The sequence below is a fragment of the Lates calcarifer genome, linkage group LG3, assembly GCF_001640805.2.
Source record: "Lates calcarifer isolate ASB-BC8 linkage group LG3, TLL_Latcal_v3, whole genome shotgun sequence".
Classification (NCBI taxonomy): domain Eukaryota; kingdom Metazoa; phylum Chordata; class Actinopteri; family Centropomidae; genus Lates; species Lates calcarifer.
This window is the reverse complement of record NC_066835.1, coordinates 21,155,530-21,178,853: the sequence shown is the minus strand read 5'-3', so window position 1 is coordinate 21,178,853 and position 23,324 is coordinate 21,155,530. Positions and strand designations below refer to the sequence as shown.

General features: G+C 41.8%; 1 protein-coding gene across 1 annotated transcript; it reads right to left on the bottom strand.

Moving 5' to 3' along the window:
- Positions 1 to 588: 588 nt before the first annotated feature.
- On the bottom strand, positions 589 to 21,544 carry LOC108887527 (gamma-enolase). The gene is made up of 13 exons (XM_018682998.2): positions 21,275 to 21,544; positions 11,995 to 12,080; positions 10,399 to 10,494; positions 10,153 to 10,211; positions 8,349 to 8,418; positions 7,029 to 7,162; positions 6,371 to 6,462; positions 6,154 to 6,284; positions 5,404 to 5,601; positions 5,107 to 5,308; positions 3,856 to 3,964; positions 3,517 to 3,575; positions 589 to 1,662 (listed from the first exon to the last, which is right to left on the bottom strand). Exons 2-13 carry the CDS (start codon positions 12,077 to 12,079, stop codon positions 1,593 to 1,595), a joined length of 1,305 nt encoding a protein of 434 aa, XP_018538514.1. The 5' UTR covers position 12,080; positions 21,275 to 21,544; the 3' UTR covers positions 589 to 1,592.
- Between the last annotated feature and the right edge of the window lie 1,780 nt (positions 21,545 to 23,324).

Genomic DNA, 23,324 nt, shown 5'->3' with positions numbered 1-23,324 from the left:
GGCCAGAAAGGCTCAAACTGTTAAGGAATACTAGAATCTATTTTCACAAGAAAATGTTAATGTTTTAAATGGAAGTAAATGTAAATGGAAGAAGTTTTTGATTCTGTTCTATCCCATTAAATATTTTATAAGTTTTAATTATTGTTAGCTCCCTTGCATCTTTGAGCGTCGCTGTGCAGAGGATGAATGTGCAGAATTTTTTACTTTCTTCTGCTGATGGAGGAAAGTTGTTGCCGTTGCTTTCCACCACTGGAGACAGCTCTTGGCGAGTAAAGTGATGAAGTTTGATGCTGAACTCGCAATGTGTCATCCAGACTGGTAAGTGAACAGCTGTTAATGCTAATGTTAGCTATGTAGCGATAGCAAAAATGTACACATAGCACCTTTAAAGCTGACTTGCAAGTTTAAGACATGACCACAATTTCAAAAAACAGAAAATCTGTCCAGAACTTTTTGGGACTTTCAGCTGCAAACTCAGTCGCTTAAGGTTGTAGAATAACAAGGTCTTGTATTTACTGGATGCAGTGTAAGGAAAGTTTCTGAACAACAAACAGATACAAAAAAAGACAAACACTTTTTTAACTGTGATTGAAATTGTAAATTACCATCTTTTTATTTCACATATTTTCACATTATTTTCAATGACAAGCATTCTGTTAATTTATTTTTTGAAATTCTCTTTCTTCTTTTTCAACACAGCTATTCTATGGACATTCAGGAGGAACCGAAGGAACAAAGGGACTCAGGGTTTACATTTTTTTGTTGTTTTTTTGTTGACCTCGAGCATGAAGGACAAATAATCAGAATCACGACGGGACGGGAAGAGAGGAGGACAGTTTGAAACTGAGAGACAGACACGACAAGAAGAAAAAGGAGACGAAAAGAGAGAGGGAGGAGGACAGAAGTGGGTGGAGTGCAGGTACTTTAGTGTCCAGGTGTGTGTGTGTGTGTGTGACACAGCTGAGTGTGTGTTCAGGTGTTAGTGTAGTTTTTATTGTTTTCTTCACTCAGTCCCTGAAACTGCTGTTTGGTGTTTATTCTGCGAATGCATTGTCGTTTTTTTTGGTGCTGAAACTTTTATTTATTTGTTTATTTTATCTCTTTCAGTTGCGTGCTTCAGTCTACATTATTCTATAATATCTCTACTTATTTAACTCTCTGTTTTAACAACAATAATCTTTATTTTTGCAGGTCTGTCCTCTGGCTGTACATGAACTATTCCTTTAAAACTACAGTAACAGTGCATGTCTGGCTTATAAATGTTAGATTTTTATAATATTCCCCTGCATGTGCGTGAGCGTGTGTTGCATCTGCGTACTCTGTGCGTGAGTGTGTGTGTGTGTGTGTGCGTGTGCATACAGCATCATCTCCCTACCTATAAGTCCAGTGCATATTTTATTTTTGTTTATTATTATTATTATTTTTTTTTTTTTTTTGCTTGGCTCTTTTGCTCCTGTGTTTCATGGATCTGTGTGATCGTTCTTTGTACATGGCTCGTTCCCTGTTTGTCGTGTCTGTCAGTTTATGTGTGTTTGCGTGCATGTGTGTGTGTGTGTGTGTGTTTGAGTCATTCGTCTGTCTGTCTGTCAGTTTCACAGGGCGCTGGGGTTCCTGAAGTTATGGCCTGCGAAGCGAGCCTGGTCGCCCAACTCCTCCTCAATCCTACAGAGAAGAAAAGAGAGAAGGAAAGAGTGGAGGTAAATTATTAAACAGCTGGTCGCTGTCGTTTTTTATCAAATGTTTCTCAGACTGGAGGAAATAGTGCATTTCTTGGGGACTATTTTCAGTGGCGGATTACTCCACATTTGGTGCTGTAGTGAGTAGTTGGACTGAGTCAAAATAAACTACAGTGTGTGTGTTCTTGGTAATGAAGGGACACGTCAGCCAGTGCAGCAGTGTGGCTCACTGATGTGTTTTTAATAGTTTTTGGAAACAGTGGAGCTCTACAGCGCAGAGCAATAAGATCTATCAGGCTCTGGATACACACACTGCTTGTTAGTGGAGACATTAATGGTCGGTTTGGGGCTTTTCATGGGATTTGTTGACAACAAGCAGAATACAGACCATCCCTGTTCCTCAGGAGTCGAGAACAATGAGAGTTCAGCTGACGTTGGTTTTGTTTTTGGCTTCTTTTCGTGCATGTTTCCATGTTTGCACCTGTCCCTGCGGCACTAATTTACTGACCACATATGGAATTTTTTTCACATAACCAGCACCGTATGACGACTTCCTACCCTGTAAATGACTCATTTCTTTCTGGTGTGTGTCTATGTGGCTGTGTACATGTGTGTGTGTGCATGCTTGACTGCAGTGATTAGCGTTTAGCGCTGGTTAATGCCCCTGTAAGTCTCTCCACCCTCCACCTCTCCTGCGTCTCCTCAGCAATCCGATGGGATTACACCGCTGAGCTGATCCCACCTCCTCCTCCTCCCCCTGCCGCTGACTGGCCTGGACACATGGGGTGACACAAGTGCTGCTGTCACCTGTCACGTCAATTAGCTCTCTGATGCTAAGCTTTAAGACAGAGCAGGCACCTGAGGAGCGTGGTTATAGCTCGGCTGCTGCCAGATTTGGAGCCAAAAGAGGATCCAGGGAATGTTTGACAACAAACAAAATGAGAATTAAATATTACATCAGGCAGGTAGCTCCTGTACCTTTAAGTTTCCAACAGGAGTTTATGTTTAAAAAATGGCTCTAGAGAAGTTTTAATGAGTCTAAAGTCGTGTAAAGACAAAGTTTGTAACCTGGACTTCAAGTTTATATAAAGTCCCATTGAAGAGGAAACTCATTAAATCTCTCATTGATGAGACAGTTTATGTTATTTTAGAAAAATCTTTCCTTTTTTTGTGAGTATAACTCACTTTATTCAGTGTTACTCTGACTGCCCCCTCCCCCTCCCTCTCTGTCCACCTGTGCTGTGTCTGGGGCCTCGTCAAGACAACTGGTTCCACCTGACAGATGGGAGGGGCCAGGGGTATATAAGGTCTGCTGCTCCTGGTTTCTCGAGACAACCTCTTCATCCAGACATGCATTTTACTACTGACTCCTGCATCTCTGAGCCTTATTGTATTTTCTTTGCCTAATGAATTAAATTGGCAACAGTAACTCCCCTGAGTGTGTGCAGGGACTCTCGTTTGTTACAAACCTGAGCCAAGTTTGTTACGAGACAAAGAAAAAGTGGTGATTGAAATGGGCTGAAAACATTGGTTAGACCCAGATGAAGGATTCTGTGTCCAATAAACATGTAGAGAGGGGAGCCAGGTTTCATATAGAGAGGCCAAATTATAAAAACCACCTGGGAAGACAGGAAACAACCAACTACAGTAACATCCTGCTTGTCATTCAAAGTATTTCTCTCTTCATTTACCCCTCAAACAAACAAAATGTCCCAATAAACCTTAACTGAGCTAAAGATATGAACTGAAATGAATGGATAAGTTCACCTGAGTGTTTCAGAGAAAGAAAGAAAGAAGGAGGGAAAAAGAAACCGAGGGATTATGTCTGCAGCACACTGACCTCATGAGCTGGTTGTACTTGGCCAGTCTCTCAGATCTGCAGGGGGCGCCAGTCTTAATCTGCAACAGAGAGACCGAGAGAGACAAAGAGATGAAGGGAATCGTCAAATATGTCGCTGAGGATGTTTTCACTCTTCAAAGTCTGAACCAAAGTCCATAGTTTTATTACATCGTTTACTTTTGATCCACTTTATTTTGGATTCTCATTGCAATTTAGTCTTGCCGTCATCACCTACGTGTGCCCAAATGATCTCCTGTCTTCAAACGACTGTTTGAGGGTTAAGAACCTGGTCTTGATACAAGTGTCCTCACAAACACTGATGTACAGACGTGTGTGTACCTGTCCAGTGCACAGTCCCACCACCAGGTCAGCGATGAAGGTGTCCTCTGTCTCTCCTGAGCGATGACTGACCATCACACCCCAACCATTCGCCTGAGCCAGTTTACACCTGAGAGACGGAGATAAAGAGGAGAGAGAACAGGTTCAGGTTCAAGAAACACCTAGAAAGTGTGAATGCAGGAACAGGTCTGGGTCCCAGCTTTAGTTTCAGGTAGAACATCTCCAAACCTCTGGTAGCAACAAGATGTAAAACCGTGTGAAAGTCAAGGTCACAGGAACACATTCATCTTGCCTCTGCTCAGCGGATGACAGCATGTCTTGCATATATTACTGTATGTTTATTGGACAAGTTAATTAATGTGATTGTGATTTATTTACAGCTGCAGCTCATCTGACACATTAACCTGCAAACGACATGAAAATGAAGACGCGTGTTGACGCCTCGGGTCAAAGTCTCCGCTGAGCTGCTGGGAGAATTTATCAGATTAACAACGCAGGGAGATTTTCATGTGACGGACGCAATACATCAACTTTACTGTCATCAGCTCTGCTTATATCATTTTATCTTTCTCACCCCCTCCTCCACCTCCTGCTACAATCCAGCCCCACTGACTGATCGCTCCATAGCCCTGAGTGACATTTCGTTAAGTCTGAGACTGATGACACACACATTCAAAACTGGAGAGCACACACTCTCCACAAAGATATATATGAGATCCATGAACACACAGTCCCAGTCGGCTACATCTGATTGACAGCTCATCTTCAAAAAAAATCTCCTGTCATGTCCTGTCCCTCATTTATCTTCTGTAAAGGTCTGTTTATCGCTCCTCCTCTGTGGCACAAGGTCAACATGGCTGACAGGTAACGACTGATGTGACTGACAACATACTGACCGCCTGTGTGTGTGTGTGTGTGTGTTTCCACACTGATAGCAGAGCAGCTGTGTCTCTCTGCATCTCCCTGAAGGCCTCTGTGTCGTCTCAGCCAAGATGGACGACCTTCTCTGGCCAGTCCAAGGTCACCGGCCTGCCCTGGGCGGCCATATTAGTTTCTTTCTCTAACAGTTTGTGGGGCATGAGACCAGTGCTGGTTCACAGCATGTTTGATTGACAGTGATAAGACAAATTTAAGGATTTCTTTGAACCAATGCTGAATATTTCTATTCAACCATCCTTTTAATTGTCCAATCTCTACTCTTGAACCTCTGCATCTAAAAATCTTGTAAACTCTTAAATAAAGCAGACGTACGCCTGTATGGCCTCGGTGACGGTGCCGATCTGGTTGACTTTGAGCAGCAGGCAGTTGCAGGCTCGCTCCTCAGCAGCTTTCTCTATCCTCTTGGGGTTGGTCACAGTCAAGTCATCTCCAACAACCTGGATCCCCACCTGGGCTGTCAGACGGGACCAGGCCTCCCAGTCGTCCTGGTCAAACGGGTCCTCAATGGACACCACTGGGGCAGAGGAGAGAAGGAAGAAGTTCCAAAAATAGATTCTATAACTTCATGTCTCTAGTTGAAGATTAACTAACCCAACAAAAAGCATCCACCTGGATAGTTGTTGACAAAGCCCTGGTAGATGTCAGCCAGCTCCTCTGCAGAGATGTGCCTCTCTGGATCTGGTGGCGATTTGAAGTCCAGGTCATATTTTCCGTCACGGTAAAACTCTGAGGCGGCCACGTCCATCCCGACTACCACCTTGTCTGTGAAGCCGGCCTTCTCTATGGCTGTCTGCAGCAGATCCAGAGCTGGGGTAGTCAAAGCCAAAGAAGAAGAAGAAGTAGAGATGGAAACAGAAGGAAATGAAAGGCAAGAAATAGAGGATGATTTGCCTCTCAGTCTACAACCTAACGGTCTGATTGGTGGAGCTTAGTGGGGACACAGCTCATCTCTACAAGATCTGAAAAATTAATGCAACCTCCTTTACAATTTTATTGGGGAAAAATTTATATTTTGACTTAAGGGTATGAGGAATAAAAAAATACTGCAGCTGAAAATCAATCAAAGCTGCAAAGGACAGTGATTCTGAGACAAGAAATTACATTTGGTTACAAAAATTATATTTCAGTCTTTGTGCCTGATTTTATTATGCAAACTAATTGTGATGTATTTCACATTTAAGCAAAGTAAACGTCACTTTTTCCGTTGCTGAAAGGTCAGGTTCAGAGATTAATGTCAGATTTTATCTCCTTAAAATCAAAGCTTCTTTCCCTGACTCATGCACTAATTCTTTTTAGGCATATTACCTGGCTTGCTGACAGAACATCAGTGACAGTTATGGAAACAGTCCTGTTCCTCACCCTCGCTGTTCTCAAGGATATTGGGAGCGAAGCCTCCCTCATCTCCCACATTAGTGGCATCCTGGCCGTATTTCTCCTGAATCACCCCCTTCAGTGTGTGGTACAGCTCCGATCCTATCCTCAACGCCTCCCTGAGAGACACAGAGAAGGACAGAAAGAATGACGCATGATAAGAAACAAAAAGAAAATCTATTTTGTTCTGGAGATGAGTTCTTACTTGAAAGACTCGGCTCCAACAGGGAGAACCATGAACTCCTGCATGGCCAGTTTGTTTCCAGCATGAGATCCTCCATTTATCACATTAAAGGCCTGGAGAGGAGGTGGAGGAGGAAAAAACAGAGAGAATGACAAGTTAATAATGTTTTAATGGAGTCTAAAGAGCCTGAAAAGCCAAGAAACATTAGTGAGCAACATAAAAGCATCGAGTATTTCTCAGAGAGAAAAGAGCATCACACTTATTTTAGATGGAAAACTATTAAAAACCAACATCTGATGAAAACATTTTTTGCTTGGTTTGATCCTTGAACCTGAAATTTTTTAAAAGTTCTCTCTTGATATTTTAAAAATATGTGGATCTCAGTCATCGTTCATGTGCTACTTTTCCATGACTGTTTCTCACAATTAGCAGATATCCAGATGGTGTTATATTTACACACCCAGCATGAATGTGAATTTCATAAACATAACTGTAGTTTTTTACTCGTTACCTGTAACAAGAAACATGGTCAAAGCTGGAACCAGTAAATGTTTCTTTTGTCCGAGAAACTAAAGCCTGTTTTTAAAATCATGTTTCCCCGCAGATCGTACAAAACGTACAAAGACTGTCACAGCAGATGTTGTGTGTAGATGTTGTGCAGTTTGTGTTTGTGCCTTACAGGAACCGGCAGCACCAGCTCTGTGTTTCCGGCCAGGTCGGCTATGTGGCGGTACAGGGGGACCTCTGTCTCTGCTGCACCGGCCTTACAGATGGCTAGAGACACTCCCAGGATGGCGTTCGCCCCAAACTGAGCTGTTTGACAGAACAAAAGACAGGAAATGACTCTCCAGTAAATAACTGCTCTTCCTGCATTTGTAAAATTTTGTACCTTTTATTGGTATTTTTTGTGTTCTTCAGTTCAGTTTAGTTTCAGGTCTAGTTTTAGCAGTTTTGTAGTGTGTTGTGTTGCAGGAGCTGTAAGAGTTGTTACGACACATGTTAAGAACAGATTAGTCGTGTGTTTGCCTCAGGTAGAGGGGAATTCTTGTTTAAATTCTTGTCCTGTGTAACACTCAGAAAACCCTTGTTATTAATTACACCAGCCTCTTTTGTGTGTGTTGTGTTTGTGTTGTTCTGGAGGTCAGTTGTTTGTTGTTAGCTAGTGTTGCACACTGTTGGCGCTGTAAGCTAAAGACGTGACGTCACCTCCTTTGGATTTTCCTCAAAAACTGGTCCCAGGTCTTTTACTCAGAAACCAGTTCACAGGCTGTTATAGGCAACCATGAAAGTTATCCTCACATATAGTACCTTTAAGTGATTTTTAAAAACTTGTTACTGTGGATTATAGCTCTATTTTTTTAGCAAAAGAAAATGAAAAAGAAAATTTGGTGCGACTGTAAAAAGAAAATGAAAAAATAATGAAAAATACCTCCTTATGATGCTGAGCAATAAGCAAAGAGAATAAACTCTCTCTGCCACTTGAGAATGAAATCTAAACTCTTTGTGTTTGAGTAAATCTGAATCCAGTTGTGTGTATTACTACATGGACAGAAAATGAATCAAAAACTTCCAACACATTCAGCTGCAGTTTAGTCTGACAGGCTTCCTGTGCCGGCTGAAATTAATTTCTCCCAGCACCATTACTTTCACAGCTGTTTGCCCTGCTGCCTGAAATGATTAGTTGGCATGAGTGTAGATTAAAATAAATGAACACTGCATTTATTTATTAAGGTTGTGAGTTTGCTTTGATGCTGCCAAAGCCAGTTTGGAACAGCAATCTATTTGCTCTGTCTTGTTCCTCCTGTATTTATGCCTCTTGTTGTTCTGTGAGGCACTTTGTCACAACCCTGCCTTTGGTAAAAAACAGTTTTTGAAGTGTGTGTGACTTCACAGGAGCGGAGGCTGAGCTGCTGTAACGGGGGAGATTTCCAGCTGGCTGGTAGAGTACGATGATGTGGCGTTAGTCAGCACGACTCGCTCCCGTCTTGTTTTGACTCACATTTGTTTTCTGTGCCGTCCATCTCGATCATCATGTTGTCCAACTTCTCCTGTTCCACCACACTGATGCCCTGCACACACACAGGTACAGAAACACACCGTAAGAACACACACAAGCAATATACTGTATAAGCAAGTCAGTTAGCATTTGAAACAAAATGTTGTGGCATTATTTTTCCTGTCATGGTTGTTGTATAACATTGTTGTGTGTCATAGATGTCTCTGGGACATAAATGAGGACACAGGCCAAAACACACCCATGGTTAATTAAGAGAGTACGAGCCTTTTGAACCATGCGCCCGGTGCTGCCAACCTTTTCTTTGCCACAGCAAATGTGGATTTGGTCGCGCCCTAAATGTACCTGCTCCATGAGCTTAGGCTGTTAAAATCGAGCTCTTGATGTTACGTCTTGAGCCTGAGTTATAGCACACACTCCACATGCAGGAGTAATAACTGAAAAGAGGGAGGGATCCATTGTAAACCAGCTCTGGCAGAGGAGGTTGTTGGTTTGGTTCTCAGACCAGCAAAACTTGTTCATGTGGTTCCCTGATACAGTCACTATTGTTTCCTTCAAATTAATTGAGAATCCAAAGCGACAGACATGTGAAGCGTCTTCGAACAGCTTCGAACAGCTCTACTGGAAGGATGGAGCAACGCTCTTCCTAAAGATAGTCCCTCATTTAGTGTTTTGATGGTGAGAGCAGTGCTGGTCCTGTATCTCCTTCAGCTGTAGCTTCATGCTGTTCTGAGACTGCTGATTGAAGGAATTCTGGGAAAACGATGACCTCCACAAAACTTTGTAAAAGCAGGCTGAGCTTAACCAAAACAGTCAGACTAGTCTTTTTTTTTCTTGAACTTTTACTCTTTCCTTTCATCATTATATATCATTAACTTTGTGTTATAATCTCGACAGATTTCTCTATTGTTTCTGACCTGTGAAGTACTCTCTCGTCTGTTTTATGGCTTCATGAATAAAGTTCTGAGTGTTATTATCATCATGGCACCACACACACCAGCGCAGCCGCACCGATCCGTCTCTCTGATGTGCTCCGATGTGACGTTCAGGAGCTCAGAGCCGATGCAGGCTGTTTTTTCCCGCCTGACTGATCACCGAGATTCATTTCCCAGCATCTGCTACTGGGGGAAATTACCCATGCTGCACTGCTGCAGATATCTGAATCATACCATTGTACACACTGCACACACACACACACACACGCACAGGAACACAAGCAGTAAAAAACACACTCACCTCATTCACTTTTCCTCCCTTACTCACTCACACTATTTTCTCACACAGACACATTATCATCATCTCTCATTCACGACACACACTCTAACACACACACACACTTTTCTCCACCATTACTGATAGCTAAGTAGACTTTATCTTCTTCTCACAGCTTCCTGTCTGCCCATCCAGATGTGATAGTCATCTGCACATCGATCGACTGAATCTACACTGGGTGACTCCTCTTGTACAAGGTCATTTTATTCACATTTTAAGTCAAAACTGGAGATTTTCTGACCAAATCTGACCAAAGAAACACAAATACAACACCCCCCCCACATTTCTAAAAGGATGTTGAAGTCTGGAGGTTTGGTTTACCGCTCCATGTTAGAGCCTGATCAGAAAGATTGCAAAGCCTGGGTGGAGCTGAGATGAGGAGAGGAACCACCAGGACTGAGTATGATCAGATGTCTTCCCAAAAGTAATTCTTTAATTCCCTTTTTGAGTCTCAGACATTGTAGCTTTAAATATGGTTACTGACAAATCTACTGCATGAACACATCTGGTGACTTACAGAGGCTATAAGAGCTGGACCCAGAGTATCGTTGATGTGCCCAACTGCCTTCAAAACACCTAGAAGAGGGAACGAAATGAAAGGAAGTGAGTCAGAAAATGAAAACTGAAATCCTGCAGCAACTGGAAGAGAGAGACAAAAACACAGTGGGTGTAGTTTGAAAGGGGTTGCTCTCCCACGTAATGTAGCTTTATGTTTTTTAAAAATGCAAATACCCATGCCTACACAGTCGATTTGTCTTCATACCTTTGCCCTTGTAGCGGCTCTTGTCTCCATCTCGGAGCTCCAGAGCTTCATAGATACCTGTGGATGCTCCGCTGGGCACTGCAGCCCTGAACAGACCTGAAAGACAGACGAAGAGTCAGAAACCGAGAGGGTGGTCCATAAAGCTCAGCGGGAACAGCCATGATTTGGAGACATAGCCTGACCCTTTAACACCCACACACAAAGATGACGTCTGCGTGACCAACATTTCAACATATTCAGTTTACTATCACGACTGACGAAGACATGTATTTGACATTTCTGCTTTTAAAAATATATTCTACAAAATAGTTTAGTCAAGTTTAGTCGAGAAGACGCCTCTGTACACTAACTGCTCTAGTTATAAATTCCTATTTTGTAATTTCTTTATAATAAACATGCAGACAACAGTTTTTTAAAAATAATTTAACGCTTTAATCAAATATAACATCTGACAGTCAACATGTAGCAATCAATTATTCATACATGTCAACCCGTTCACCTCATCTGTTTAGGAGCACGTACAAACAGATGATACTGTGCAGCTAATAGAAACTCAAGCAGCAGAGAAACAGAGCAAAGCTAGATATGACTGAAACTGTTTGCAAACACTAACACAGCCAAGTTCAGTCACATCTGACTGTGCAGAATCTGAAGGTAATTAGAGGATGGAGAAAAGAGGCGGACTATTTTACCTGCCAAAAGATTCAGGAAAACCACAAGGTCTGATGATTCAGAAAGATAAAACACCCCAAAACTGCGAGGACACACACGGCCTCTCTATTTATACTTTTATAATATCACACATTTTAAACGCCAGTCTTGGTTATTGCTGTTGAAAAATCTCACATATCAACCCTCATCAACATCCTCCTCACAGGTGAAAATACATAAAAGCATCCAAAGTCAGAAATAAAAATATTAGCTGCAACAGCTTTGGCTGCTTTTGATGTGAGAATGTACTCTGCTGTAATTAGCCCTGACCCATAAAATACAAACTCGGTGGAGGCAATTTTCTTAGAACCTTTTAAGATGGAAAACAGGCTGAGTGCTATTTGAGCTTTTGAGTCCTGCCTGACACCCTGAAATATACATTAACTGCTCAGTACAGAGCACCAGTCCTACCTGCAGAGACTTGTATTCTCTTTCTCTTTTAGTATTTTAAAAAAAAAATTATTTGCACCATATTTGCACAATATTACCTAAAGTGAGAGTAATCTGCAGGTGTTCTTCTACTAGTTTTAATCTCATTTCCAGGATGTTCATTTCATTAAAACTGATTTTTTAAAAGTGTTTTAAAATGAATATTTATTTTAATCTTGTTGAGGTTATGGCAGAATGCTTATATTGTCGGCCTACAAGAAGAGACTAAGCTCCAGTCCCCCTTTAACTGAGAACTGATCGATCTGGACAGAGGTCAACTGAAGGTCATTCGATGTCAGAAACAATCTACAATTACAGCAGAGATGCTGTTGAGCTGCTGAGCTTTCTTAACGCTTTTTGGCAGATTTCTGACATGATGAATCTGAGCTGACGTCGTTGTGGTGAAGATTATGTTATCCCCCCCTGATATTTGCAGACAGGCACATCGGCGGTCACCTTTCTCTGTGCGAAGGTCCACTTCCACAGTGGGGTTTCCCCGGGAGTCCAAGATCTCCCTGGCAACGATGCTGACGATCGACATCCTACGAGACACACAGAGAGAGAGAGAAGGGAGAGGCTGTGAAATAACTGCTTTACCTTGTAGTAGATGTACTGTGAACTCTGTAGGAAATATGATTAATTTTTGACAGTTGCTTCAGTTTGACGTGAAAAGGAGGGAGTGAGAATAAAAGAGACTTCGTGGGTAAAAAGTTCTTTTTTAAATCGCACATAAACAGAGGACAACCTGTCAGAGGAGACGAGAAACAACAACCAGTTTGTTTCACACACAAACAGTATACAGTACAAACACACACACACACACACACACTGCAGTTACTTTGCTGTTTCTGGAAGCAGGCTGCAGTAAAACACTTCAGCAACAGAGAGTAGTACGGTAAATTATGCATCAGCTTTCATCCAGACTGGAATCTGCCATTGATCGGGATTTGGTGAGACTCTATCACACAATGAATTTCATCGCACTAACAAGTGTGTGTGTGTGTGTGTGTGTGTGTGTGTGTGTATTAAAAGCCTAAATCTAATTCCTCTGTGCCACAGAGCTCCATTGTTTTCCAGAAACTATTAAAAACACATCACTGTTGCACTGGCTGACACGTTCACACACACACTGTAGTTTACTTTGACTCGATCACACATACACCGTCCTGCTGCCCCAAATACTCACTAGAGCACCAAATGTGGATTAATCGGGCCGCTTAAGAGAGTCCCCAGCAAATGCACCATTTAGACCTTCTTGAATAACGTTTGATATAAAATACAGTGGCCGGCTGTTTTAGGAAATTACTGAGCCTTTGAAAATGAAACCATATATCTCTGAGCCACATCTGAGATTTACTTCAAGAAGTAACAGCACCTTTATCCCTAAAAGCAACTAGCACTTTTTGCCAAGTGCCACTCTAGTTTTATGTTGTTACTTCAGAGTAGTAAACCCACCTGTACTTTGACCCCCTGCTCCAGCAGTAGACCAGCTGAGCTTTAAGTCTGAAAGACGACCTAAAACATAAGTCTTATCTTGTGCATTTCTGTGAATGAAAGTTTTATTTCCATTTATTTCCATGTCTAGATTACAAATGCACTGTAACCTGTCGTTCCACATGAACAGTGTATCTTCACATGCTGCACCTGAAACTAATAAAACTTTCACAAAGGTAAAATCTCCAACCTCACGCCTGCAGAGGTGACACGATGGTGTCAAGTATCAGCTACACCTTGTATGCAAACCTGTTTCTTTCTTACAGTTCAACCTCTCCATTCACAACAAGCTGTTTTTGCCTGTCCAACATCGTGTTTAAACAGGGAATACACTGGATAATGGATGAAACCAACCAAATGCTGCTTTTCTTTTCTAATGCTGATTTTCGCTGCAGTTCTTGTGCTGAATGATCAGCTACAGTAAAAGGTGAGTGTCTGGATGAAAAGGCCACCAGACTGTTACAAACCCAAACCAGTGACCTTTCAGCTACACGACTGTCTAAAAGCAGTTCTGTGCTTCAGACTAAGTGCTTGTCAGATCGTCACACGGTGTCTGAAACCCCTGCATCCCCCTCAACCTTTCTAAAGTCAGGACTGGGGACAGGGGGCATTTTTAGGACTTTCTGAAAGTGACAATCGCACCCTCTTCTCTTGGCGACTGGCAGGTGTGTAGAAGTGAGAAAGCAGCCAGGGTCTCAACTTTTCTCTGACGTTACTTTAACGTCTACAATCGAGTGCAACACCACGAATGCCTCTGAGGAAAAAATGTCCCAAATTGTGCTTCATTCTTTTAGTGTACCCACTGTGAGAGGGTATAACAACTTCTGCCTTTAAAAGTGTCTGGTCAACTCTTCATATGAAACCATCAGCCCTCCAGCTCTTTCCTTTAGAATTTAGATTTTTTTAATGAAACATGTTGAAATGGGTATGAAATGCTTTATGTACAATTACTGACTTTGTATTGCCAATATTCTGTTTGTGGCTGCTTCTTGATCAGGCCTTTCTATAAAACAGACTTTTCTCTGGTTAAATAAAGGAAAAGATCTCAAGCAGAGACCTTCTATATATCGTCACTGTTTACTGTTGCTGCTTCTTTTCTCCCATGAGAGACCGATTGGAAAGATTGCATCTCTGGGTGCCATATCTCCACTCTTTGAAAAACAGCTCAACCACAACAGCCTAAGTAGGCCAACGCAGAGCAGCACCAACCTCACAAGTGCTCTGTTTTTTAAAATCAAAAACCACCCAACAAGCAGCAACAATCACAGCAGTTTTAGCCACCTTTATACAGTAGTGCATGACAAACTAGTTCCTGTCAGTAACTGTTAGCGAAATATATAGCTAACTGAACCAAATGACAGAATGAATGCTAACGTTGCTTGCTAATATAACCCACGAGTAAAAGAGCTAATATATACATATCTGACCTAAGTTTTTATCAGAATGGTTTTTAAAATGTGAATGGGAAGATTTTAAATTACATTTTACAGTTTGAAAAATATTAAACATTATGCTGATGACACCAGACTAAGTGACAGTAATGTCATACCTACATTAACTAATATGAAGCTGCTATTTTTGACAGTTATGTTGCAGCTTCAGCTTGCGGTGCAACTTGACTGTGTAAATTTTGTTTGGAAGTAGCTGGCGGTGCACCTGGTTCACAGAGAGTGACGTAAAGTCCATATTTAGTTCAGATTTGAACAACTTTGTCTTCATGTCCTGAACAACCTCCCAACAGTACAATCTCAGTCATCTACAGGAGAAAATCAAAGGGGTCGTTTCTCTTTCATTTCTCTCTCTAAAAGCCTGAACAGCTCCACATCACATGATGAAAAATGTATTAATTCTGTTTGAAGATGTGTTTTAAATTCCTGGATCTCCACAACATTATTAAGCTAAACTCCAAAACATCCTCATTGTCATTTCACTATCATCCATGCTAATCTACTCTGTGGGTGTTTCCCTTCTCTCTCCTCATTCATATTCCATGCACACAGCGCTGCAAAGATATGTCAAAAAAGGCCTTTTATGCTGTCCTCCTCTCCATACTGTATGAATACTTTATTGATCTATGAAGAGCTAAATCTGGCTCGCTGCTAGGTTGCAGAAACCTGTCATTGTACTGAGGCTGTCCTTTCCATACACAACAGAAAGATGGAGATTCAGAGTGGACGGTGTGTCGACTGCTTTAGATGTTTATTTTATTATTGTACCTCTTTCTGTTGACTAAAGAATGCAGATGAATTTATGGTGTAACAACATTTAAGAGCATTTTTACAACATTTTGAGATATTATGTGTGGACATTAACCACTCCCATCACTTTGACTGTTAATTCATGTAATAATTCATTAAGTCAAAGTTTCCTCATATCAGTGGATGTTGCAGATCCTATTGTGTTTTTGTGAAGACAGAAGCTTCCAGGTCTTAAAAACAAACTTGTCACAACAATAAAGATTTTTGCCACAATATGAAAAGAAGCAGAAACGTCTACATCACAGATAACGCTGTCCCTCCGTCTTCTACACTGACTCTAAGACATCCTCTGTAGGCTGTTTTCTGGTCGCTTTCATTTCTATTTTGGGTCGTGATGATGAGCCATCAGCTGTCATTTGGTCAAAGTAGGTGACAAATCATGAATGTCTGGTTCTTTTTATATCTTCTCATCTGACTTTTATTAATTTCTTTTTGCTCCTTAAAGATTTTAAACCCATTAAAATCCTTACTGAGTCATGCACTGTACAGGCTTAAACTTATGTAGTCCTCCTCTTCAAGATCCTTTCCTTATGTAATCCCTCAGTTTCTCTTTTCTTTTCTTGCTGCCTCTTAGATGTTTTTGATCAGTGCAGCACTGTAACCTGATTAACAACACAGACATATGCATATTTATGGATATTAAAACAGTGTTCATGTGATCTGAAACTAATGATATTCTCACTGGGGTATGTAGCTTTTTAAATTTCTCTTTCTCTGCATAATATGTGCTCCTTTGTTGTCTTGTTTCCTCTGTAATTTCCCTCTGGTGTTTATCTGACTCTCAGCCTGAATGCAAACACATTCTGTTTATGTAAAACCTTCCTGAAGAAATTAAACACTACACATTTCTTTCTTTTACCAGTCTCCCTGTCACCTTTCTTGTCCCCTGCAGGCACATAAATTCCCCTGGGTGTTGCTTTTAACCTGCTACAAATTCACATTACTCCATCTGTCTCTCCTCCTGTCCTCTGACTCCTTTACTCAGCGCTCCTCTATCATACAGTACATGATCTTTCTGAGCGACTCAGGAATATTTTCCATCCATTTTACACAGCGGCCTTGTTCACTTCTCTGTTGGTCGATTACAACTTTGACGACCTACGAATTTGTGCTTATTCAGTTCTTACACTCATTGTAAGTCACAGGGGATAAAAGCATCAGCAAAATGTGTAAAATGTATAAATGGTGCTCAGCATAAGAAAGAGCAGATAAGATGCCCGACTTGCCTCCAGCGTACAGAAACATCCACACACTCAGAGTCAAGGGGATTGATGCGTGGGTGATTTTCTCCACTGGCTTCTATTAATTTTAGTTTCTCTCTCTCTCCCTCTCCCTCTTTCTCTTTCTCTCTCTCCCTCTCCCTCTTTCTCTTTCTCTCTCTCTCTCTCTTTTGATGCTGTTTTGAAGCCCCACCCTGCAGTACTGCAGTTTTCCAAACAGTATCTCCTAAGGGTGGAGCAGCAGTACACAAGACGCCTGCCAACAGTTTTGCATCAGAAATCCTGCTATTTCTGCTTTTTCTTGTTTCTGATCACATCCTCAAAGCATCAAAGCAACCGTTCTGACAGTACACTGATGCGTACCCATTAATATTTGTCCACTAATTAAACTTTATACAGCGTGCAAGAATCTCACCTGCATCTAAATGTCTTCATGACACATTAAATCCTATTTCAAACAAAGTTTACCGTCACGCTTGTGGCTCTTTCAGGCTGTACTTCAGCATGCTGGTGTTTAGCTAATAATATTCACCATCTTAGTTTAGTATGTTAGCATTAACATTTGCTGATTAGCACTAAACAAAGTACAACTGAGACTGATGGGAATGTCATTAGTTTTGCAGGTATTTGGTCATAAAACAAAGATAAAGTATCTTTTAAAATACATTTTAATCAAACAGAAATATGCAGTAAAGAGGTTAAACATCTGTGATTCCTGTTGAACTGCCCGAATAGTTGTGTCTGACCACTTCTGTAACTTTTCAAAAACCAACTTTCAGACCCACTTCACTCTATGATTGGTCAGCTGTGAGGAGGCGATAAAAGGAGTCAGGGTTTGAACTTCTTTCCCTTGCTCTCTTTTTTTTCATTAATGTGAACCGCTGAGTGCAACACTACGAGCGTCTTCCAGGAGACACTGTCTGAAAATGTGCGCCGTCATCCCCAAGTGTAATCAATATCGTATCTACCCCTGTCTACAACGACCGGCTTTTCTCCTCACCTCACAGTGAGGCCACACAGAGCGCTTAGAAATGCTTGATTTCCAGCCTGGTCAGCCTTTGCTTTGCTCTCACTTGCTCTGTTCAGGCATGACCCGACTCTTGTGGTTCCTGTCATTTTACAAAAACCTCCTCTAACACCTCATGATGAACAAAAGCTCACTTTTTTTATAATATAACAACAGATTTTTACAAATTTGTTTATTTATTGCATGAAAATGTCATTCACACAACGCTCATGTGGCGTAGTTTTAGTCAGATCTCTTAGGTCTGTTAAAATGTAAGCTGAAATACAGTATTAGTTATATCATCATGTAAAACTGGCTTCCAAACACTGATTCTGTTTCCTTGTGCCATTGAAAAGATTTTTTAAATATCTTGTCATTTCATAAAAAGATTTTCTCCCAAATCTTTCAGGAGCTCGTAAATATATTGGTCTGGAAACATCAGATGTATTTGAAGCTTGAACATTATGTGCCACTTTCACACAGTGAAGCAGTAAAAAAACTTATTCATGTCCCCATTAATAACAAGCTATTTGAATCCGAGTCAAACAGTTTATGTATTCATGACACCAGCAAAGTGTTTCTCAATATTAGCTGCACACACTCATCTCATATCCATAAACACATGTTCTTCCTTCCCAATCTGTCACCACCCATCTTATACTTCTCATCTCCATCCCTCCATCTCTCTCTCTCGCCTCTCTCCATCTCCATCTATGCCTGTGTCTCTCGCCCGGTGCTGTTTGTGCACGTTGCTGTGTGTTACGTAAGCTCTACAGCAGCAGCAGCAGCAGCAGCAGCAGCAGAGGGAGGACACCCCTGAACGCACCACACCACACCTACCAGAGACTGCAGTGCTCAGCAGAAAATATACCAGCACTGAAAAAAAAACACGTGAGTGGGCGAGCCAGGCAGAGAGTGAATGAGAGAGAGAGAGAGAGAGAGAGGGATGAAGTCACGCAAGGAGAGAGAACGAGGAGAACATATATATCATCTATATAAAATCTGGCTGTGGGAGGCAGAGAGGCAAAGAAATGAAGATAAAGAAAATGTAAAGAGGATGATTGATTCATTGTGAGTGTTTAAGATTAAAGGGGCAGTCCACTAATGTTACACACCAACATCAGTTTACTCAGACTTTGAAAACAGTTGTAAATTTCCATCTCCACATTTTCTTTTAATGATATCCTCAGAATGTTTTAGCATTTTTGTACAATGCCATAGTTGCTAAATTCATCCAAACTGACCCAGAATCTGTAAGCAAAGTGTTGCACGCACTGCCCCATCCACCAGCAGTTCTACCTAGCACTTTGCATCAAGGCAAGCGGCAGGTAAAGTCTTTCTTATTAATGGTTTGTAGCTCATGAATAACCACCAGAAAATTTATTAACCACTAGAAAAGGCATTAGTTAAGACTTGGGTGCTTTGTGAGAAGATGTACCCTGGTATTGTAGCTAACTTCTCTCCAGTCTTTTTTTAACTAAAAGAATTGAAATGTGACTTTTCTTTCTGAAATTACTCCTTCCACCTCACTACCTGTACCAGTCACAGCTTAGATATAAAATTTAACAGAGAAAACTCAAAGATGAGATGAGAAAGATTAGAGTCAGTATTGAATCATTCGACTGAAAATCTCAAATAGCTGGACAGTCTCTTTGTCCTGGTAAATATATGTGGCGAGAAAGAAAGACAGAGTTAGGGAGACAAATGAAGAAGGGATGAGTGATGAAAGATGATGATGAAGGGGAGAGAGGGACATAGAGAAAGACCAGGAGGACAGAGAGAGAGAAAGAGAGAGACTAGAGAGCTGTGGGTGAAATGGAGAGTGGAGACGAGGCAGGGCGAGAGAGATTGAGAGATAAAGAGAGGAGGAGAGAGCGAGAGATAAATAATTAAATGACCCTGTTTGGCTGGAGAAGAGAGGAGAAATGGAGGGATGAAGAGAGGGGGGAGGAGGAGGAGGAAGAGGAGGAAGAGGGGGAACAGAAGGCTGATCATCGCACGTATGGCAGACACACACACACACACACACACACAGAGGAAGCAGTCTTACACATACGTAATGCTGATAATGTGTCCACACTAACACACACACTAACACACACACACGTTGCTTCAACTCGCAAATTATCACAAGTACTGTCACGCACACACTTCACGTCCACCCACACGTCACATTTACGTGTCTGCGATCTAACACACTCATTGATATACCAAGGTCCACGTACACAAATTCCTGCTGCCAAAACACACACAAACACACACTTTACTGACAGTATCCAAGAAGCTGAAGAAAATGAATGAAGCAAAGTTGCACACACACACACACACACACACACACACATACATGTTTTTTTTTCACACCTGCCATATTAAAAGAAATCAGCCATCTAACACACACACATTTTTGATATACGAAGGACTTGCTCACAACCAAAACACCTAAACAAGTTCACACACACAAACATAAACAAACACACACACATTTGACAACCATTTACAAGTAATCAGACAGCACACACACACTTTCACCATCAAATACATTCACACACTAATACTGTGCTATAACTTACCGCGGGATTCTCACACACACACACACACACACATGCCTCTACTAGCCATTTATACACATGTTCCTGTCTTTATATCACACTAACAAACATCCATCATCTAACACACACACACACACACACACACACACACACACACAATAGACCAAGGACTCAACCATAATTGACTGCAGGTTGCCATCACACACACACACACATATATTGCCACCAAAACACACATAAACAAGCAGCCATTTTCCAAGCAAAGTTGCACAAACACACACAGTAACACCTGAAAGTGAAGCATCCCATCTCTTACACACACACACACACACTCACTTTTTCAATCATCCAACACATACACACTCTTCATATTCCAAGGACTTCATGACCCTAATATTCATCCAAGACACACAGAAACATAAACACACACATACACCTGACAGCCATTTTACAAGACACCAGAGGAAACACAAAACCCTGAAGAGTGGTGTGTATCTTTCTGACATGTACACACACACGCACACACACACACATAATATTTTTGCAGCCAAAACACACACAACAGCCATTTTCACACACACTCCTCTGTCTGCCATATTAAAACACATCAGCCAACACACTAACACACACATACACTTGAAGTACAAAGGACTCGACCAGTGTTGACTTCATGAGCCCTGACACACACACACATACTGAAACACACGCGCACACACACAATTCTTCCTGCAGCCAAAACACACCCGATCTCTCACAAACACACAGCCCTTTTTCAAAAAAACAAAATCAAACACACACACATGCATTTAACAGCCATGAACCAAAATCACATTCATACACACACACACACACACACACACAATAACACCTAAAACTGAGACATACACACACTCTATATGCACACACACATATGCTCTCCTCTGCTTTTTACCCACACATGCATACACACAAACACACACACTTGACAGACATTTTCAAAGGAATCATGCAGAAAAATCACACACATACACACACACCTAAAACTGAAGCATTTCTATGTCTGACACACACACACACACACACACACAGAGAGAGAGAAGCAGCATCCTCCTGCATCCTCTCAGCAGCCGATCAATATGAGATCAAAGGAGGAAAAAAGAAACAATGGATGGAAAAACACAAAACCTCTTGAGCAGATGAAAAGAGGAAGAGAGTGTTTCCTGTCTTTACCTGCCGCCCGTGTGTGTGTGTGTGCGCTCTGCCTTTCACGGCGACCGAGAAAATACTGGAGAGGCAGAGCGAGAGGGAGAGGGAGAGGAGGAAAACAGGAGAGGAGGAGGAGGGGGGTGAGATGTGTGACAGAGGGGGGAGGGGAGATGACTCAGAGGGAGATGGAGAGAGGAAGAGGAGGAGAAGAGGAGGGTTAATTAAAAAGGAGGAGATGGACGGAGGGTGGGATGAAGGGATAAGGATGGGGTGCAGAGGCTCGTCGCCCGACAGAGGAGGTAAAAATAGATGAAGGGAGGATCGGCTCTCTCTCTCTCTCTGTCTCCCTGTCTCTCTCTGGTGCTGCAGTGGGGTTCAGTCGATGTATATACAGTTACATAATCCATCCTACTCCACCATGCTCAGACATGATGATGCCCTGTGTGTGAGTGTGTGAGCTTTTAACCACACAAGCACTGAAAACAATGCAGCAGCAGAGATCTCTCTGAGAGCAGCACCAAATGACTGGTGCATTATGATTTGTCAGGCTGCTCTGTTTGTCCCATGATGGCGAATCATGCTCAGCGTGACCTTTAGCAGAGCACTTAACCCCCAGCTAATCCAGGTGAACTACTGACAACCAAAAATTAGCATAGCATTAGCATGAAAGGATAAACTATAAAGCTGGAACTATATCTCACAGAGGAGGTGATGTAGCTGCTTTGTGCTTTGTTTTTCACACATCGTTGGCTACAACAGCAGCAAAATTGTTCACCTACCTGCTTGCCAGCTTCATCCACTGTGTAGATGATTAAACAGTGCATCCATTAGGGGGCATACTGAGGAAAACTACAGTAAACTGAAGGAGAAAACTACAGTGGAGACGTCGTAGACAGTATGTAAGGTGGAAAAGCTCTACAAGTTTCTCTTCAAAACTTTCTGCCGTTGTTGTGGTGGGTTCAATGTGGTGAAAGTCTTACTTTAACCAAGTGTTTATCAGTGTAACCATGACAACAGCGATCCCCTAACCACTTCTGTCCTTAATCAGCCAAACCGAAGCTTAACAACTGCATTATCATGTCAAAAACCAAATTCGTTTTCCAGTGGTGATTTAAACAGTTTTGGAAACAGCCACACACATTTCTCTCAACAACCTGCTTTAAGGCATCACAGAAGAGCAATGATGATTTATTATTTTTATTATTATATGTTACACACTCCTCTTTAAACACAGCATACAAACTGTAGCCTACAACACATATCAGCTGTAATGAAATGTGCCTGCAGATTCCTGCACATTCATCATTTGTTTCTGTAAACCAATGAGTTTACAGTAACTGTAAACAAGCTCTGTGGAGCTGTGACCTCCTTTGTTTTTTACTTCCTTTGTTCACTGCAGAATCGTGCTGCGCTCTGTCCTTGCTGCTCTAAAAACAGACTGGTGAAGTTGTTAATGCCGACTGGAGGGTGACACTGATACACATTGACAGGGCAACAGGGTGAAGCCAGTGTGTGTTTAGAGTGTGCGTCTACATGTTTGTGTGTTACATTTGTGTGTATGATCTTTGCATGGGTGAGTATTATCCTGGTGTACTCATCTCTGCATTTTTGTGAATGCATGTGTGTTTGTGCCCAGGCAGGTGCATATAAGTCCACCTGCGTGCATGTTTCCAGGTGTGCATGTATGTGTGTGTATGACTATTTGTGTGTGTGTGTGTGTGTGAGTGTGTGAGATAATCTATAATTAAATTCCTGAGTTTAATGGGATTATCTTTGGGAGACAAGCAGCACAACGTCCTTGACATCCATCCCCCTGGTTAGCCACGGGTGAGAGACTGATAGAGACACACACATACACAGAGAGAGGGAGAGGGAGAGAGAGAGATGAAAAGAGAGACATGAGGAGGAAGCAACAAAGAGAGGAGGAGGTAAAAAAAAGAGCAGCGAGGAGACCAAAGTGCGATGAAATGTGGGAGAAAGAGAGAAGCCATCCGGAGGGAAAGGGTAATGGAGAAGTGCTTTGCATTGTAATTATCTCATTTTCTGCTGCGTTACCACTGAAGGTCGACTGGCC

Excerpts from the sequence above, each read along its gene's own strand:
- LOC108887527 (XM_018682998.2), bottom strand. The coding sequence starts at position 12,079 with ATGTCGATCGTCAGCATCGTTGCCAGGGAGATCTTGGACTCCCGGGGA. Across the intron at positions 8,419-10,152 it reads GTCCAGCTCTTATAGCCTCT|GGCATCAGTGTGGTGGAACA; the intron begins GTAAGTCACCAG and ends GTGTGTGTGCAG. Across the intron at positions 7,163-8,348 it reads GGACGGCACAGAAAACAAAT|CTCAGTTTGGGGCGAACGCC; the intron begins GTGAGTCAAAAC and ends TCTGTCAAACAG.